Here is a 19,166-nt window from a genome sequence, read left to right on the forward strand (position 1 = left end):
GTCAAATAGCTTATTATTCAAAACCTCATCTGATATAAAGACTGTGAGAAAACTGATAGTATGATTAATTCTTTCACATTATCTTGTATTCCTTCCTTTTTTATAACCTTCCTTTTCTAAAGTTAAGAACAAACTTTTCCTAACCTTCTGGAAAGTCTGAGCACTCTATTTTCTTGTGGAAGATTAAATTTATACTCAAACAAGACAGTTTTCTTTTTTTACATACTTAATGTGCCATACTGCTGCACTTCAGAGACTGCCAGATGACTAAAGGTCTTTTTCAACAAAATTATCACCATATTTACACATGTCATGAATGTTTGCATGCACTCAGGTATATGTGGTTCCAAAAAGGACCCACATATATTCCATTATTGAGTAATTATATATATGCATGCGCCTTGTTCAATAGATACACATCATCTGCTTGATAACGTAAACATACAGCTGTATTTGGATTGAAATTTTTGTCCAAGTCACCTGTATACAGAGATGTCACATTTGGATACTGTCCAGGATTTCCTTGGACATTTATAATCAGAGGATGACAAACCAAGCTAATGTGACTCACCAGAGTAGAATAAGCAATACTTACATTTAGCTTTTTTAGCACAGCTGGACAATATATTAACACAGAACATATATATTTTTTATTAAAAATGGAAATATCTTCTTTAAATTATAAATTGAGAAAGCGGATTTTGCTGCCATGAGATTTCATACAATCATTTTAAATTATAAGATCTAGGCATCACAATATTCTAATATGTTAGCATTGCCATTCATGAGGCATCTAGGCCAATATACTGCATGAAAATATGCCATAACTGCTCTTTATTTTTTTATCATTAGCTAAAAGGATACAGTGACATATTTTTCAGTAAAGTGCCAACTGGCTGAGTGCTTTCTCACAGCTGGTAAAACCAAACCATTAACACATCACAAGGTTGCTTTTTCCAGTATGTAAGAGAGTTGCCATGAAGAATTTGGAGCGAGATGAACGTGCCTTTATTCCAAAAGTTATACTGTGTTTTTCCATTAACCCTCCATCCCATACTGTTCTTTTGATCACCAAGGCACAGTAAGACAGTGGTGAGGCTCACAGCATGTAGTGTGTCTTCTGTGACTCTACACGGGTCATTTTGAAAGTCATTGGTCCTAAAATGGCAGTAAATGTACTGATGAGTACCTGTGCAAAGTGTTACATGCTCACTGAGAGGTGGGCTGACAACCTATAACTGATACTCCAGAAGTTTCGTGTGGCAGTCTCTCACCTTTGTCCTACTGGGTATTACAGCATGAGTGTAGCACAGTCCCATTCACCCAGTTGTTTCAGCATGGAGCCACAAGGAACAGTCCCGGCATTCTCCACCATTTGTGATAAGTTCTCAGCTTTCAGCCCAGCTTACTTCATTTGCCCCATGCACTGCCCTGTCCAAAGTGGGGTTCAACCAATACAGTAATCCAGGCTATCTTAAACAAAAAAATAGGAAGAGATAGTCAAATAAGACTTCCAGTAAACAGCTCAGAAGAAAAATATTACCTGAGATGGGTACTATACTACTATACTACTATAAAGTAGTCTCAAACTTCTAAAAGCAAATAAATTATTAAATTCTTAATCCAGGCAAGGAACAAGACTCAACTGGCCAAAACTGCTTTTCATTCATTACAAAATCACATCATTCACTGTTTTCTGGCCCTAGTTATTGTGTCCACAGACTATTTTGGACCTTGGCTTCACCTGTTTTGAGCATACTTCAGGTAAACTGAGTAACTTGAAAAGGGTTTTGAACATTCCTGCTTGAGTCAGGAGTATCATTAACTCCAGCTCAAATTAGGTATGGCTTTGTCTAGCTGGGTCTTGTACCCTCCAAAGACAGAGTCTATAGCCTCTCTGGGCAACTTCTTCCAATGCTTCCACCTTTTTAAGTCTAGCTGTTTTGGGGTTTTTTGTAGTGTGCATCTCACAAGCTGGCTTCACTCTGATTTGTGGATAACTTGTGTGTATTATAGAAATTAGAATCTTTTCCCTGTTCCAACATCTTTCCAAGTGTCTATTAGTTTGTGTCTCATACTATCAGAGCTCATATTTCTATAGTATCTAACATAAGACTGCTTTACTATCACATTTCAACTATAAGGACTTAGCAGGTCTTTCAACACTTAATGGCTTCCAAGACATTTGCATAGCCTTCACAGAATCCTACCAATGCAGAATATCACAAAGAAAACTGAAGACAAGACATATACAATGACCTATTAGGCAAAAGTACCTGTGTTCAGGCACTATTGAAGCTGTGTCTCTTAATATATTTTTACACCTGCAAAGAAATACAGAAGAACTCTCTACTGAAGAGAAATGTGCTCAAAGTACACAAAATACTTGTAACCACTTTACTCACTTTCTGCTTTGTTTCTTTCCAAGGAATTTCCCTCATATTTGGGCATGCTGATACTTGCCAGATAAACTGAGAAATACTTTATGAACAGCTACAATGATTGTACTGAGATAAACCTTGTTGATTAACACAACCTATAACACTGTCTATTTTCAGATAAATTGTTTTTTTCATCATTCAACAGCAATGTCCTAGCCATGAATCTCTAGGTATGGGTAGCAGTTTTTTAAGCCACTACTTTTTATACTGACCTCTCCGGCATGTCTCATTAGGATCTTTTACTGTTTCTTGCTTCATGTCCTTCCAGATATGATTCATAACTATTCTGATAAATTAAGGAAACAGATGGGAAAGAAAAAAAAAAAATTAGCAAAATGCACAAAGGATATGTAGACGGTCATACTTAATCAAGTCTTACAATTTGCTGCTGATTTACTAGAGGACAGCATCTCAGCTAACGTTTATAAAACCTTCATTAGGTCCTAGTGCTTGAATACTAAAGCTGAGCCAGCCTCACCCGTTGTGAAACACAAACACTTTACCACAAAATATGACCAGTGGTACAGGACAGATGAAATGATCTTTTAAACTCCTCTTTATACAGCCTTCATAAAACTAATGGCATTGAGTATGGAGGATCATACTTCAGAAAATACCTGAACCTAGAAGAGAAGTCCAAATTCAGATTTTATATGTTTTATCTGAGACTAAAGATAAAATGAAAATGGGGAGAAGCAAGAGACAGGTTTTCACTGTTCTTCATATTTAATAAATTAAGAAGTCATGGCTTTAGATTTCAGTAACAAGGACTCCAAACCATGTTGCACATTGAGGACATCCCCTGGATGTCCCAGCAAACACTGGAATTGGTGGCCTGAACATGCTGATGACTTTTAGACACGAGTCTTGCCAGGAGTGACGCAGGAATAGCAGGCCTTATCTCGGGACAGGGAATTAACTAAATGACTCAGTGAGTCTCTCCCCATTCTGCTTTTCTGTGATTTCATATGTATCTGAAATCTTTTTATTTTGCAAAGAAAACTTTTCCTACTGTTCCACCTGTAATTTTTTATTCTTGCTGTGTTACACATAATGTTGAAGGTCCTAATTACTGAAAACCCTGAATCCTCTCTAAGGTTTAATATATTCTTCAGAGCAGGAACATGTGAATTTTTGTCTATACAGCATCACCAGTTTTCAGGCATTAAAAAGTAACTTTATAGTACATTACTCTCTTTCTCTCCCCAGTCTGCCCTTCAGCAGTTAGAGAAAAACACAACCCAGATTTTCTCACAACAAATCTGTTGGTGACAGCTTGATCTTCAAATACTTGCTTGTCTTTATCAGTATATATGAGAAATTATCACAGTTCAGTAAAAGGTCCTTTGTGCTTTTTTTTCCTTTTTATGTAAGACTTGATCATGATAAAATCATATGGTTTTCAAGTATATTCTACTCACATGAGCAGTTGCACATTTGCTTATTTAATATAAGGCACTCCTCCCTGAATATTCCCGAGAATCCTGGTATTCAGAGCTTTTACCATTCAGGAGAGTCCCCTCTTACTCTGGAGTTAACTGCATCATGTACAGTTTGACAGAGCTTGGCCACAGGGTTTCTTTTTCAAATCCCAAAAAAACCCACAAGCTATAGTCCTGGTTCATTGCTTACTACTTCCACTGTCATTATCAGATAAAAGCAAACTGGACTAAGGACACGTGTATCACCAATCTGTCAGAAGTCTCTGACAAGTTAAGATATCACGATGTGGAAGAAATAACTAAGAAAGGATTCTTTTTTTTAGTGCCGAAGCTTTAGGCATCAATTTATTTGAATATAAGTTTCTTCTTCACTAAATGACTAGACAGATTTATTTAAATCAGAGAGCTGTGCACACCCTGAGAATGGAGTCAGATGAAACTACAAGAGAGACTGCATTCCAGGACCAAGCAACTCCTCTCTAGTTTTTCCACCACTGAGCTAAAGACAGGAACCTCTGGCAATGAATGACCAGAACAGTCAATGGCAGCGTTTATCTCTTAAAGAGGTGGTTACACCTGACAGACTGAAAATCTAAGCACTCAAAAGAAAGTTAATTTTATTTATTCAAATATCTAGAAGCCAGATTCTCACCTAGAACTTCTGCTGAACTGCAGATAGTTACACAGGAATTTTTCAACCACAAGTCCGCCTCAAAATTAGGACTAAATTATCAAATACATTTTTAGTGCAATTAAAAGCCTCCAAAAACACGATGGGGGATAGGCAATCACTTTTTCTACTGATTCAACCTCTCCCGTCCATGCCTTGTTAGTGCACACTTACACAAGGACAACCCCCAGGGTACCTAAAACCTCACATAGGTTGCTGCATCCAAGGAAAGGGACTGAACACATGACGCCTTCCCCAGCCCATCAGTTCCAGCTCTACTCATAGTCCAGGCAGCTGAAACGGCTCCTATTCCATTATGGTTGAATAAATAAGCTGCTGTTATATTGCCACAGGTTGCGTCTGGTGTTAGGAGGTAGGAGAGGCTCTGCAAAGCAGTGGCAAGTGCACCCAGGGCACAAGGAAGAATAGCAGCAATCAATGTTTCAAAAGTACAGGGCCAAACAGGCTGAATAATCTCCCTTGTAAATTAAATCTCATTTCTTTTCCACATGTGCCTTTGCATTTATGTTAAATACTACATGAACATTAGTTAATGGTGTCTCCCATATACAAATACAGCCATTTTAAATGTCTTCCATTCTATGCATCTTAGCACATAGTCTTTAAATTTTCCTGTACTGGAACAAATCAAACCCACATGGTCAAGCAAAATTCATACAGCAATCTCACATTTTTTGCAGGATCTTTGTACCCAAGCAACTATGGCAGTCTTGAGGCATTTCACCATTAAGACCTCTTTCTTATCACTGATGTCCCGAAAGTATTGTAACAATACCTAAAACTTATTTCTAAATATTTCTAAATATTCAAAGGTGATTAATTTGCCTTATACACTTTTCAATCTGAAATGTACATTAGTATCTATCTCCTACACAGATATTCACTAAAAGAAAGCACTCTACTGTACATATTCTCCCTTTAGCTCATGTGAATAGTCAGCTGTAAGGAAGTTATTCTATTATTAATTTTATTAAAACATGAAAACAGACCTTTGCCTAGACATGTTACTTTGAACTCTCATCCCAGGATTTTCTCTCCTTTGATTATATACTTACAACCACAGAGTCCATTCAAGCTTTATTAAAACATAATTTCACCAAAGTGAAACCTAACTGGGCTATTAACCTAGTAAAAGCATTTTTCATATGTACATTCAGAGTTAGTGCCTGCCATGCAAGATGACTTGTGCCTAGTGCCACCTTAAATCTAACCTTCCTGAAGCCACTCAACTTGCCCCACAGCTCTGCCAGCACAGGCCCAAGGAAAGCCAGGGTAAGCCAGCTTTCTGGTTTTCTACACTGTATTAGATCATTTTGTCTTGTTAGTAGAAATGAGACAAGGGCAAGGCCCATCTGGAATTAAATTTGGACCAAGATGTCAAAAACAAAAAGAAGAATGTCTCTAAATACATAAGTAATAAAAGGAAAAGTAATAAGATGCAGAGAAGGCAAAGCTACTCAATGCCATCTTTCCACTGGTCTTCACTAACAAGACCAGCCCTCAGGAATCTCTGACCCAGGAGATCAGGGTAAAGCAATATTGGAATCAAGACTTTTCCTTGGTCAGGAAGGATTGGGTTAGAGAATACCTAGGCAAATTCAACATACACAGGTCCATACACACTCCAAAAGTGCTGAGAGAGCTGATGGACATCATAGCTGTGTTCCTTATGTTCATCTTTGAAAGGTCATGGAAATCAGGCTTGGTGCCTGAGGACTGAAGAAAGCAAATGTCATCTCACTCTTCAGACAGGGCAAGAAGGAGGGTGCAGGGAGCTATCAGCCAGTCAGCCTCACCTCAGTCCCTGGAAAGGGGATGGAGCACCTCATTCTGGAGGCCACCTCTATCCACAGGGAAGAAAATAAGGTGATCAGGAGCAGTCACCATGGATTCATTAAAGGCAAATCATGCTTGACCAACCTGATTGCCTTCCACAACTAAACAACTACCTGGATGGATGAGAGGAGAGCAGCAGATCTTGTCTACCTTGACTTAAGGCTTTTCACACTGTCTCTAACAATGCAAACAACAGGCAAACTCAGGAAGAGTGGACAGGGAGGCAGATTGAGAACTGGCTGAACAACAGATCCCACATCAGTGGCACAGGCTCTGGTTGGAGGCTGGTCACTCCTGGTGTCCCCCAAGGCTCGGTAGTGAGCCCAGTCTTGTTTAATTTATCCATTCATTCAATGACTCAGGTGAAGGGGCAGAGGCCTCCTCAGCTCCTCCTCCTCCTCTATTTGGCCCTGGTGAGGCATCATCTGGAGTGCTCTGTCCAATACAGGGCTCCTCAATACAAGACCAGGAACTCCTGAAGACGTCCAGCAGGGAGTTACTAAATTGATCAAGAGTCTGGAGCATCTCTTGTCTGAGGAAAGGCTGAGAGAGCTGGGCACCTTCAGCCTTAAGAAGGGACGACTGAGTGAGGACCTCATCAATGCCAAGAGGACAGAGCCAGACTCTGCTCAGTGGTGCCCAGCAATAGGAAAGGCAAAGGGCAGAAACTGATGCACAGGAAGTTCCACCTGAACATGAGAAGAATTTTTGTACACTGCAGGTGACCACACACTGGAACAGGTTGCCCAAAGAGGTTGTGGAATCTCCCTTGCTGGAGATATTCAAGTACCATCTGAACACACTCCTGCGCCATACACTCTCAAATAGTCCTGTCTGAGCCAGAATGCTGGACCCACTGGTCCCTTCCAACATTACCTTCAGTGGTTTTGTGGGGTTTTTTTCTGTACAAAGCAGCATGGGGTGCTGCTGTTGAGAAAGGAAGTGTAACCACCTACTTGTCTGCTCAAGATGTAAAGCCGCAGATGGAAATACCAGCTAGTCATTTCAGTTCACCTTAGTAGAGCAGTCCTGAGGCCAGTTATCAGTATTTGGACTACTGCCTGCTTCCACGAGTCACCGGGGAAGCGCACTGACAAAACAGGGTCCGGCCACCGCCACCTTCCCCCCGGGACTCCGCCCGTGTTAAACCGCGTTATCTCCCGTACCCCCGTGTAAAACATTAAGGACGGGTTTTGTTGGAGCCGGCGGGATCCGGCGTCTCACGAGACAGCGTCTCGACTGAATAATTTAAAGCTCGTAAGGGATCAGCCTCACGGGCAGCGAGGCGCCGCACCCCTCACAAGCTCTGCGGCGCCGGGCCCGGCCAGGCGGGCCCAACCGGTTTGTGGCGGCTGCGGCTCTGCCGGCCCGAACGGCGGCGGCGGCGGGTCCGCCCCGGGGCGGGGCGGCGAGGCCGGAGCGGGCGGCCCGACCTGGCCCACTGGTGGCGGAGTGCCTTGAGTCGTGCTGCCCGTGCCGATGGTGCTGATGACCGAGCAGCGGTGCGATGCGGAGGAGTCGAGGGCAGCGCGGGCCGCCGGCCGGCGGGAGAATAGGGGCGCTCCGCGGCTGTGAGTAGCGCCCGCGCCGGGAGAGGGGCCCCGCGGCGGCCGTGCCCGGGCAGCGCCGGGGCCGCGGGGGCTGCGGGCGGGGGCGGCGGGGGAGCCCCCGGTGTGGGGCCGCGCTGTGAGGGGCGGCGGCCTGCAAGATGCCCGGGAAGAGTCAACAAGGGGGCTCCGCCTCCAGGCTTAAGTTGAGCGCAGACACCCCCGCTCAGCCGAGACCTGCGCTCGAGTTCAGCTGAACTGCGAAGTTATAGTTTTAGGAGGAAGGCGTATAAATATCGCTTCTAGTAATTTCACCCAACAGCCTGGAAGTCTTTCTGTCCCGTGGCACTTAAATACAGTAATTGTGCTTAATCGCTTATGTTAAACTGCACGGGCTCCTGTGGGAAGCTGTAATTCTTTCCTCTGGGTGTCAGGAAAACCCAGAACTTTGTCGAAAGTTTACAAAGTTTAATACAGGCAAGAGACATTAAAATGGGAGTTCATGCTGATGTCTGAGAAATCAGAGGATGTCCCTTCTCAGGAGAAGGATGGTGGCCACTTACTGGTCCTGGCATAGTTCCCCACTGGGCAAGCCCAGCGTGGCTATAGTCATACTCAAACTTCTGCTTTTTAACCTGAGAAGTACCGTAAAAATTGAGCAGGTGAAGAGATTGGAAATGTTCTTCATGAGGAAGAGGTGGCCCTGCTGGCTGGTAAAGGCTGTCTTCTTGGACTAACTGATGGAAGGTAGGGAAGTCAGAGTGCTCAGAGGGGTGGGAGGACTCCCCTGAGGCTGCTGACCTTGCCAGCCTCTGATGATGACTGAGAACTTCCAGAGTTAAAGTTTCACTCGTGCATTTGTCTCTTGCTTCCTGCAGATATTTCAAGTTTTTTAGTTGCTTGTGAGCCATGGCAATGAGCATCACGTGAAAATGTTGCTGAAAACAAGCAGCTGTCTGTTTCCATACCAGCCTCCCAATTCACATGGGTCTTGGCAGTCCCAAGGGCGGTTTTTGAGAAGTTAAGCATCTGTGAAACAAGAAACTAAACATGTGGGGCTTTCTTCTCAAAAGAAATTAAAAAGAGTTAACTACAGATACAAGATCTGTATCTGATTTTTCTCTTGAAAGCAGAACTAGGAGTCCCAAGATAGTATATGGAAAGCTTGGTCTCGGAGGCATTGAACATGAGCAGGTAACTGACCATTTGTTTTGCTCCCAGGTGTTCAGTCTTTCAGTCCTTCATCAGTTAACAGTTTTAGAAGCAAGGTCAGTCTTAGTCAGTGTGATAAACAGAGAAATCTTACTCACTATGACTCGCTAGCTTTTTTTAGCTATCAATTTTTGCTGTTCAGTAGGTGTCATGCAGCGAAGAGCTAGGCAGTGTGTCACACTTTAAGATATAGTGTTCAGCAATAGTAGCCTGACAGCAGGAGGGTGGAAAGACTGGGAGAGGAAAAAAAAAACCAACTTGAAAAGGTTTGTCTTAAACTAGAAAATTGTTGAAGCATTTGCTTTTTTGTAAACAAAATTGGAATTTATTTTCCAGCCCCATTTTACTGAGAAACTTGTCTTAGAATCTCTTGTGTTCATTTGATTGGGAGTTAACCTCACAAGCCATGTATCTTTGGTTTGACTAATGTGAAGTTACAGGGGAGATTCAGCTTCTGTTCAGCTCAAGAACAGAAGCATGGCTTTAATTCAGCTAGAAATGAAATTGCTAGAAGTTTAATTGTTGAAGATTTGGTAATAGAAGATGCTGTACATAAGTGTGATTTGGTGGAGCTTCATTCCCCTCATGTACTTCCAGGGAACAATATGCAACTAACAGAGCTCATGAAGACCTCTATTTGAAAAAAAATATTAGCGAGGTTATAGAGGTTGGAATCTTTAGTGTTTTCCAAAACTCAGGGTGAAGAGAGATTCATGTGTGTAGAGATTTATGTGTATACAGTAACCTTTACTTCCTGGAGGTATGCTTAGAATGTTGTTCAGTTTAGAGATGAACTTCATAGCTTAATATGCTACTGCTGCCATAAAGGCTCCCTGGGGAGTAGGTGCATCTGAAGGACCAAAGCTGTAAAAGTATTTTGGGTTGTTTTGGGTTTTGGGGTTTTTTTCAGGGTTTTTTTTGTATTAGTTTTTCTTGAGTGTTTCAAGATTAGAAACTTCAAAGGTCGTATTTATCCAACAGTGATTCAGAAGACTTAAGTATTTTCATACTGATTCAGAAAATGGGCTACTCTGGCATGTTTAGTGATACTTATATATTTGAAAAGTTTCCAGTAGAGCTCTGTGAGTTGTAACTCTGGGGAAGATGGGCACTGTTATTATGCAGACCCAAAATGGTAATGTGCCAAAAGTTTGTCATTATGTGGAGCTCCTTCCAAGCAAATAAAAAATTTGTGGACGGAAAAAACCTTCCAAGTGGAGCTCCCTAACCATTACCTCCTGATGTTGCCTTGGACCAAAAAGGAGTTAACCCTTGCACTGTATTTTTTTTTTTTTTTTTTTTGGTGATGGCACTGGACCTCCTGTAGAAGCTGTCAGCCTTACTTCGGGGACAGCAGGTGAAACAGATGTTTGACCATTGACAATAAAAGTGTGGTACATTAAGGAGAAATGGCAGAGGAGTAATAGGAAGTAGTTCATGGGCTTTGTCAGCATCTGTCTGCTTTCACCCATGCTTGCTTCTGATGAAGTCCATGTCCACCACTTTCTGGTGCCACTGGTAATACTTGTTCTCATATAATTCATTCTGTCGTATAAGTGTACTGTGATAGCTTACACTGTGGCAAGATTCTGCTAACAGTAAGTGGCACATTCTGTCACCTTTTGAATCATTCGGTCCCCTTTACAGAATCAGGTAATGTCCAATTACCAAGTGTAAGTGAAGGGACCGGGACTTAAGAACTTAAGAGTCAGAAATATGTGGAAAGATTTTAATTTTTTTTTTTTTTTTTTTTTTGCAAAAATGCCTTGCAGATACTGGGGAAAATATGCTACTGCAAGCAGTGGAAAATGCTTGCAAGCAAATTGGGTACTTCTGGGCAGGAAGAATGTGATTTTTATGGTTTGTTTGTCTGGCATATTATTCTGCTGTAACAGATGTTTCTTAATAACTGTTTATCAGTTGATAAATTAGAACAGACTTAATAGACTAACTTGTACTTAATCAAAATTCGCAGTTTTATTTAAAAATGTGCTACTTGAGAAAACCACAAAATACAGAGGAAAAAAGGGGAAGTCATTTATTGCTGACTTAAAGTTTTATTTCAGCTTTTATCTAGGTTAAATCCTTTCCAGCAACCAAACTTCTACTGTGTTGGTTTTTGGGGTTTTTTGTTTGTTTGTTTTGCAAAGAGGAAAAGTGTATGTATGTACTTCCAGTGGATGAAGATACTAACACATACTAAGTATCATTTTTTTAAATTGTTCCCTAGTAATTCTTCCTTACTCTTGTAGCAAAGTTGTAACACATGATCTCCAAAGGAGAGGCTTGCAAAGGAAACATTTTCATTTATGTGTGTGACAGGAGTTTTCCAGTCTAGGTTTGAACCTTCATTTGTTCATAATTATGTTTTTTGACCACTTCTGGTTTTTTTCCTTTTTTCTCCTTGTCATTCCTACTGTGCATGCTTAAGTTATAAAAGCAGCTTTTGAAAAATAATTTTTCCATATGTAAATGTGTGGTATGGATCTGAAGAGTTTTTTCTTTGTGTAAATGTGTGGTATGGATCTGAAGAGTTTTTTCTTTCCACCCAGGTTCTTCATATAGCTACTGTATTTATTAGTTATATTCAATCTGTGAGAAATGCTTGTTAGGCAGCATGATAGCCACAACTTTGGGCAGCAGGATTTGTTGCTGGTATTTGACAGGTGATGCGTAAACATCCCATCACTGTATTGTTCTCTTACTTCCATCTCCATACTTGTTGCAGTCATGTGGTTAGAAATTATGTGCTTATCTAACAAGGCTGAAACTCATGATCTATATGCTCTGTACACAGCTGTTGCCAAGTCCACGTATATCCTTTCCAATGAATCTTTTCAGACCTGTGTTACTTTAACTAAACTTCTACTTGGCACTGACTGTCTTTGCCTCTGTCCTTGAAAAATAGCACACTAAGGTTAGGGAGGTTAATAAGCTCCAGAAAGAGTGGCAGGAAATAATATGTAGGCTGCAGATAGGCAGCAGACAATTTCAGCAGAACAGAGAATGTAGAGGCAGACTGAAGCCTTCGCCCTTTGTGGATAGAAGAGGGAAGCCTGGTTATCTGACTATGAAACAGCAGTTCTGTGCATCCCATAGAACCAGCATGTCCTGGGCATGCCTCAGTTTAGCCCTCTGGCTATGGTTTCAGTCTGTTGAAGATAGCCACCTAGGCAAAAGACTCTTGATAAACTTTTGTAGCTGCCCTCTATGCTATACTTGTTCAAGAAGACCTGTTTAGATTTGTTCATCATTTTTCTCAACAGGAAGGAAGTTTATCTTACAGAAGTCCAGTAAATAACAGATTATATATATTCCTATTTGGTTTATAGATATTTTAAAACACACGTAGTTATGCTATGTCCAGCATAAGAGTGAGTGTATTTTGACATGGAGGACAGCTTGTGGCCAGTGGAAAGGCTCAGATTCAAGAAGCAGACTTTGAGAGCATTCAGACTCAGTGTCGTGGTGACATAGAAAAATAGAAAAAAAGTGGTGGAAATAGAAAATCCAGTTGTCCTTAGCAGGTGTCTGACTACCATGTGGCTCATCTGATCCTTATAAGACTACATTTTTCCAAGACTCTGGAAGGAAAACGGTTCCTTATGTTCAGTGTCACAGTCAAAGACGGTGTTGTGACTGGTGTTGGTTAGACCCATTGTTGGGAGCTAGTATTTCCTAGTGTGAAATAGAAGCTTTTGTATTCAATTATCCACATTGTTCTGGTCTTTTCCATGACCACATTGAGCGGTTGTGTAAGAATAGTCACAGGTTGAAAACATAATAATAAGAAATTCAGTACTGTCAGATCCTTGGTGAATGGTTCACTTCTGTCCTTGGTGAAATGTGTGATGAAACATCAAAAATGTATTCAGGTATTCCTTGAAACTTCTAATTTCATTTAATTAGTGTTGTGTTTTAAACAAAGAAAGCATGATAAAGCAGAGTAGATAGAAGCAATGAGAAGTTCATTTTCATCTGATTGTTTTTCATTTGGCTTTGTTGTGCACTATTCTTGCTGGGGAACCTCACAAAAAATGTAAATAAGATATTTAGGAGCAGAATCTAACACACTTTAAACAGGGAAATCTTATCAATGATTTTGGATTATCTTTTATCAATGCCAGTTTTCAAAGATACTTTTATGAGAAAATCCAACCCTCCTTCTCTTTATATATAACCTGTCAGAAGAATACTTTTTTTCTCATGTACATTGATTAAAACACTTTTTGTGCAACATAGTGAGTCATTATTTCTAAACCTGCCATAGAACTAAAACTGCTGGTCAAGGACTTCATGGCAGCTTCACTTTTTAACAGACGAGAATGGAATAAAAGTGTTGATAAGATTATTCCCAGATCTCTGCTTTATAACTGCATTCTTAATAATGATTGTTAATATAACTGCAGGTGTCTGATTTTTTTTTTTTTTTGCATTTTGGTTTTTGTGATTTTTTTTTAGCCGTTTTGTTTTTTAAGTATTTGAGTCTGATGTAACTATTTATTTTTTTTCAAAAGCACAATTAGTGCTGAAAAACTGGCATCCAAGTAATTGAGGTATCTTTCTCTGGAGTTCTTCCAGAAACCAGAGGTGCAGCTTCAGGCAATGAGGCCAAACCTTTTTGATTATTCTCTGGTAATCTGGTGATTGTAAAGATGCTTTTATTTTTTTCAGATGGATACATATAGTTTCTGCCTGAGTTAAGGAACAGCTCTGATTAATAGATGTTTATATGGTGGTATTGAACATAAAAATTGTACAGAGTTGAAGTATTTATCTTTTAAATTGAATTTGGTATTGAACAATTGGTAGACCTGGCACTTAAGTGCATTTTCTCTCTTTTTTTGCACCTGAACAAGTCATAAATCAGGATTTTTTCTTTTCCATTTCTCCTGTCACTTTTGAAAGCTAAAGATAAAAATGTGAGTTAGGACTGTACACTTCATTTTCAGTATGAATTGTGATTCTGATTTTGTCTGCTTTGGGTTAGAAGGTTAGGTAGGCTAGAACTAGGAGATATGAAAATGTTTTCTCCTAAAGATTGGAAGCAGGTTGAATGAGAAAAACACATCCTCCTATCCAAAGTAGAGGTGAATGAATGTATTTTGCTTCATTTTCTTTTTTTTTTCTCCCCCAGAAATGTGTGTGTCAAAGATTACTGTTGTGTGCTAGATTTGACTATGCCTATGTTCAGATAAATAATTGTTGGTCATCCTACTGAAACTCCCATGGAAGCTGCATTATGGGAATCTTGTGGAATTGAGTGAAGATACATACGAAAGAGCTTTTGCTTTTTGGAGTAGATATATGAAATGGAAACTCCTGAGAAGACAAGAGAGCTAAATGGCTTGTGTTCCTGTTCTAGTGTTAACTTAGTAAAATATCTTGTTATAGTGTCTCTGGTTTCAGAGCACAGGGAATTCTTCTATGAGGTTTTTTGTTTTTTTTTTTTTCCCCTGCGGAACTTGATAGCAGTCTGGTTTTGATTAGACAGGGAATACAGACAGTTAATAATAGATGGTATTTAGAGCAGAGAATTTACATACTTGCTAATGACATCTGCAGTGTCACGGTGATCTTGCTGATGTCCAAGTGGTAAGGCACTGTGAAACTTGATCTAGTTATTATGTGAAATGCCTATTCAGCTGAGGAGAAAAACCTGACTTTCTCTGTCCTTAACAGTGTTGGAGGGGTTTCTGTTCAGTACTGACTCCAAAATTTCATTTGCATTTTTAATAAAGACATTACAACACAAACATATGAAACTGTTCACAGGTGAGTAATTGTTTTCTGAGAGATAGATGTGGAATAGAACCCAGTGAGCATTTCTGCAATTAATTAACTTGATATATAAAATTATTTTCAGATTTTGAGTAAGTTCTAAACAATTGGTTTCATTTCTCTTTTGGTGCTATCTGACATCAAGCCTACAGATGTGCCTACAGATGTGTTTCATCCTAGAAATGCCTAGAGAAGCATGTGGTGTATGTGCAAGTGTGCCCATCCATATGCATGTTTTACACAGTTAATGTGCAGCTGTGTAACTCTGCCTCCATTATGCCGTGTTTGACTCTGATCTCATGAGAAGAGAACTAGCCTGCTCCTTGAACAGCCTGAGTAGGTTAAATCTCAGTCTGGTTCATACCTATTCATACTGGCAAACTCACCTTCTCTGGCAGGGTCTCACCTTCTCTGGCAGGGTCTCACATCTTCACACCATCATTAATGTTTTGCTGCTCTCTGTATTTGGTATAAATCCATCTGTTGGCTGTAGATGAACTATACAAAAGACATATAAAGTTGTGCACTTCACAGTGCTTTCTTTTCTTCAGAGTTCAGCTTTAAGTACAAGCTGTGTACTAAGTATATGGAATTTTACAAATACCAAATGGATACATTGTCTCAATCTAACATCTATTATAACTGTTAAGCAGCTTTCTGCCCCTTTGTGATTAGAGTTGCTGTAGCTCATTTTCTGCCTGTTTTGATAATTTGGGAGTCTTAGTGATAGTGTCTAGCTGTTAATTTGCATGGTAAAAATGATATGTGGTCTTCAAAGTAGATTAATTCACAACATTTTGAGAAATTGTTTCTGGGAGATGTGTTATCTCATATGAACAGTGTTGTGTACCACAGAACACTAGAACACGGCTGTAGAGCTACAAGGAGGCATTTTGCTTCTGAGTGACCAGATTGTACAGACAGCACCTAAATCCTCAATTTGAGTACTATTGCTATTTTTTCCAGTATGGAGAGGACAGCAGAAAGTATTTTCTTCAGTCCAGGTGAGAAGTAATTGAACTGTGTACAGTATGAATGCAAGCTCATCAGATAAAGCACTCCAGAATTTGATTACACAGGCAAAAGAGGTTTCAAAAGAGGGGTGGCATAGAAAAAATATCTAGTAGAATGATGGGACATCTCTTCTTAAAGAAAACTTTAAGACTTTAGTTTTAGTAAAAGGTAGCTGGAGATGATTGCTTCGCAAGCACATGATAAGTCAGGGAGACTAAGTGCTTAGGAAGAGACCTGTGACCTACAGCATGCTGAACAATGTCCTTCCGAGCATTGGTACATTCCATCTTACCTCTTGTAGTCATCTCTGCTTGAGGCATGTTGCGGGTATGTCTTTTGGACAATGCCTAGATAAGTCTCTTCATCTGCTCCATATTCTCTGCTTTTAAAAACCTTCCAAAGTCTGTCATCTTTATTTGAGATCCTTAAACGTTTGAAGTCTCTCCCTTTGACTTTAAGTTTCTGTAAAAGTAACACAGTCTTTTACCTGCACAGACTCATGTAAGGGAGTGAGAATAGCTTAAATAACACTATCTCTTAGCATTAGGACTGTTCACACTACTTTGATTCCTTTGTCAAATCCTATCAGTCTGCCAACAGCTACCCAATCAATCAAACAGAACCAAAAGATACATAATGTCATTGTATTTGCGATGGATATTTTCTTATGAATCCTTTTTGTATAACACAACAAACTGGACCAACAAGGCTTCTAAGGTAACATAGTGATCTAATATGTATGCTCCATCCCCAGAAGGAGTGTTGCACCAATGCTGAGTTACATTAAACCCTTGGGAAATTTGCTTTGAGTCCAGTGTTGCAAACAAATGAAGATATACCTAACATCTCTGATTATTCAACAGGTCTTTTTTCTTCCTACATAACTGATCTGCAGTGTGTGGACTGGCAGACTGGTTTGTCACAACTTAATTGTGTTTTCTGAACTTCTAGAGCAGTTGTCAGGCAGACCAAGTAGTGTTGGTGTCCTGAGGAAGCTTTTGTAGAAAGATTCTTGTGGTTGCAGGGAATTGAAGACAGTAACCACCCTATAGTTCTGGAATTTTGGTCTCTGTTGTATATGCCTGAGAAGTGTTTGTGTCTGGTTCAGTACTGGGGTTGTCAAAGACAGCAGTTGTTTCGGGCCTATTACCATTTCTCTCTCTCATTGTTTTTGTTCAATGCTTATTACTCAAACTATATTTGAACTGAACAGAGGCAAAGCTGCTATTTTAGATTAATGTATTTAATCTTTTTCCTCTTGAAAAATTCCCATTAATGTGGTACAGTAATGTGGTAACTTACACAGGAAGTCTGAATTTTTCAGGTCCTAATGAAGGTTAATGCTAAACAAGAAAGTTTGGAGTTCAGAGAATTTTATGCAATACAAGGAGCTTGACATTGTTTTCCCAGAAACCATTCTGATCAGAAGAGGTGAAATTCCTCTAGCTTTTAAAATTTATTGATGAATAATGTGTTTCTGAACTACATTAGAATGGAACTTGGCCCACTACCTTGGTTTATGCATTTCATAGCACTTTCCCTTAAACACAACTAATGTTTATGTTAACTAGCTTAGATGCAGTGTAGGATTCCACTGTAAGTGCAGGACTTGGTTTTGAAAATACTCCCTATAACAACTGTTCTTTATTTGGAAACTAGAGACAACTTCTTTTCTTTTAGCTATTATTTTAATAGGCTTGGTAGTAGTACCAAATATATGAGATTTGGGTTTGTTTTTTTGTTTCATTTCAGTGGTCGCAGTGTCACAAAGTTCTTTTGCTTTGCCCTGACATTTGCAAATCCAGGGTTTTTATATGTGCATCTACTCCCAACAGTTGTAGTGAGAATCACTACAATGATTTTAAGTGCTCTTAATCTGTTTGTTGTTGTTGTTCCTGACTTTGTTGGTGTTTTTCCTGACTTTTGTGCTCTTTTTACAGAGCATTTATGAGTACTGACTCACTCATGAGAATGTGAGGAGTGCTTTAACTTACTTGTGATTTAGGGAAGGGAACATTCTTATGATACTTAGAAAACATCTGCTGTGCAGAGCTGTAATTATCAGAAATATAAGGACAAATCCATCTGTAGTTTTTAATTATGTAAAGGAGGCTTAAGGATATAGGGTGAAGGATAGACGTGGTGAAACTGTATCAGCTAGTACGAATATACCCTATTGCTCACTAGCAATAGGGTGAGTCTCCTCACAGCTGTGCTGCTGTCCTCAGGAGGCATCCTGGAGAGGTGAGCAGGTAGGCACAAGTTAACTCAGCATTCCTATACACAGCTGTCAGCAGGATTAGCATATTGGAATGGCTGAGCTCTCTGCCACCTGAAAGCAGCGGGATGGAATAGGTTCAGATGCTAGAGATTCAGGACTAGGAGAAGTTAGCAGGGAAAACAGAAAGAATGGATGAGGGAAAGGGAGTATGAATTGTAAGTTAAAAAAGCAACAGCAAAGCATCTAACCACGCTAACAGATGTGAGTGGTAGAACCTGTGTTATAGGTTTTTTTAAAAGATACTTGTACTATAGAGATGTGAGACAGGCCTCCTTGATAAGTTGGTAGCATTGCCATGTGAGAATAGCAGGCTGACCAAGGAAGTGATGGACACCAGTCAGGCTTCAGGCTCAAGCAGCTAATCTCAAAAACAATGCTGTGTTATGTAGTTCTGTTCACTTGGGAGTTTCCATGCTAAGCTGCTTTTTTTGAACCTGGCAACTTCACCCTGTTTCTTATCCCACTTATTTCTGGTATTCTCTGGCCACTCTTGGAGCCCAAGGATTTGGGTAATAGAAACATAGCAAGACTGTGAATAAGGCATTTTCAGGATTTGGAGATTTTTGGAATGCAAACTCCCCTATGCTTGCAGGGAGCACCTTGAGTAGGTAGTCTGTCTGTTTAAAATCTCAAACAGCATAAAGCTGCTTATTAGGATTTTTCAGGCAGATTGGGTTCCACTTGAATCTCATTAATTTTCTATTTAGTTGTCATTTATGTTGACTGAAAATAAAAGCTGATGATGCATGGTCAAGGCAGAGCTGATCCAATGGGGAAATAATAGGGCTTTTTTTCCTTATTGTCTTTGTGTATAATTGAAAGGATTGAAAGTCACAGTAATAACATGTGACTTAGGGGAGTAGGAATTCAGTGCCCCTGTGGTGGGGAGTGCTAAGGGTGCTGAGGAAGGCTTAGATATGG

At 40.0% G+C, this 19,166-nt stretch overlaps 1 protein-coding gene across 6 annotated transcripts in view; it reads left to right on the forward strand.

Moving 5' to 3' along the window:
* The window catches only part of GRAMD2B (GRAM domain containing 2B), a 46,492-nt gene that overhangs the window by 3,564 nt on the left and 23,762 nt on the right, over positions 1-19,166 (forward strand). The window contains exon 1 of one of the 6 annotated variants that reach the window (XM_072921951.1): positions 7,671-7,981. The exons of 4 other annotated variants lie outside the window; for them this stretch is intronic. In XM_072921951.1, coding sequence (XP_072778052.1) covers positions 7,918-7,981 — 64 coding nt within the window. In that variant the 5' untranslated portion in view covers positions 7,671-7,917. Of the gene's footprint in view, positions 1-7,670; positions 7,982-19,166 lie in introns of those variants that run through there. One more of the 6 variants, XM_041711190.2, reaches the window with a different exon arrangement.

The sequence above is a fragment of the Taeniopygia guttata genome, chromosome Z (assembly GCF_048771995.1).
Source record: "Taeniopygia guttata chromosome Z, bTaeGut7.mat, whole genome shotgun sequence".
NCBI classification, from domain to species: Eukaryota; Metazoa; Chordata; class Aves; order Passeriformes; family Estrildidae; genus Taeniopygia; species Taeniopygia guttata.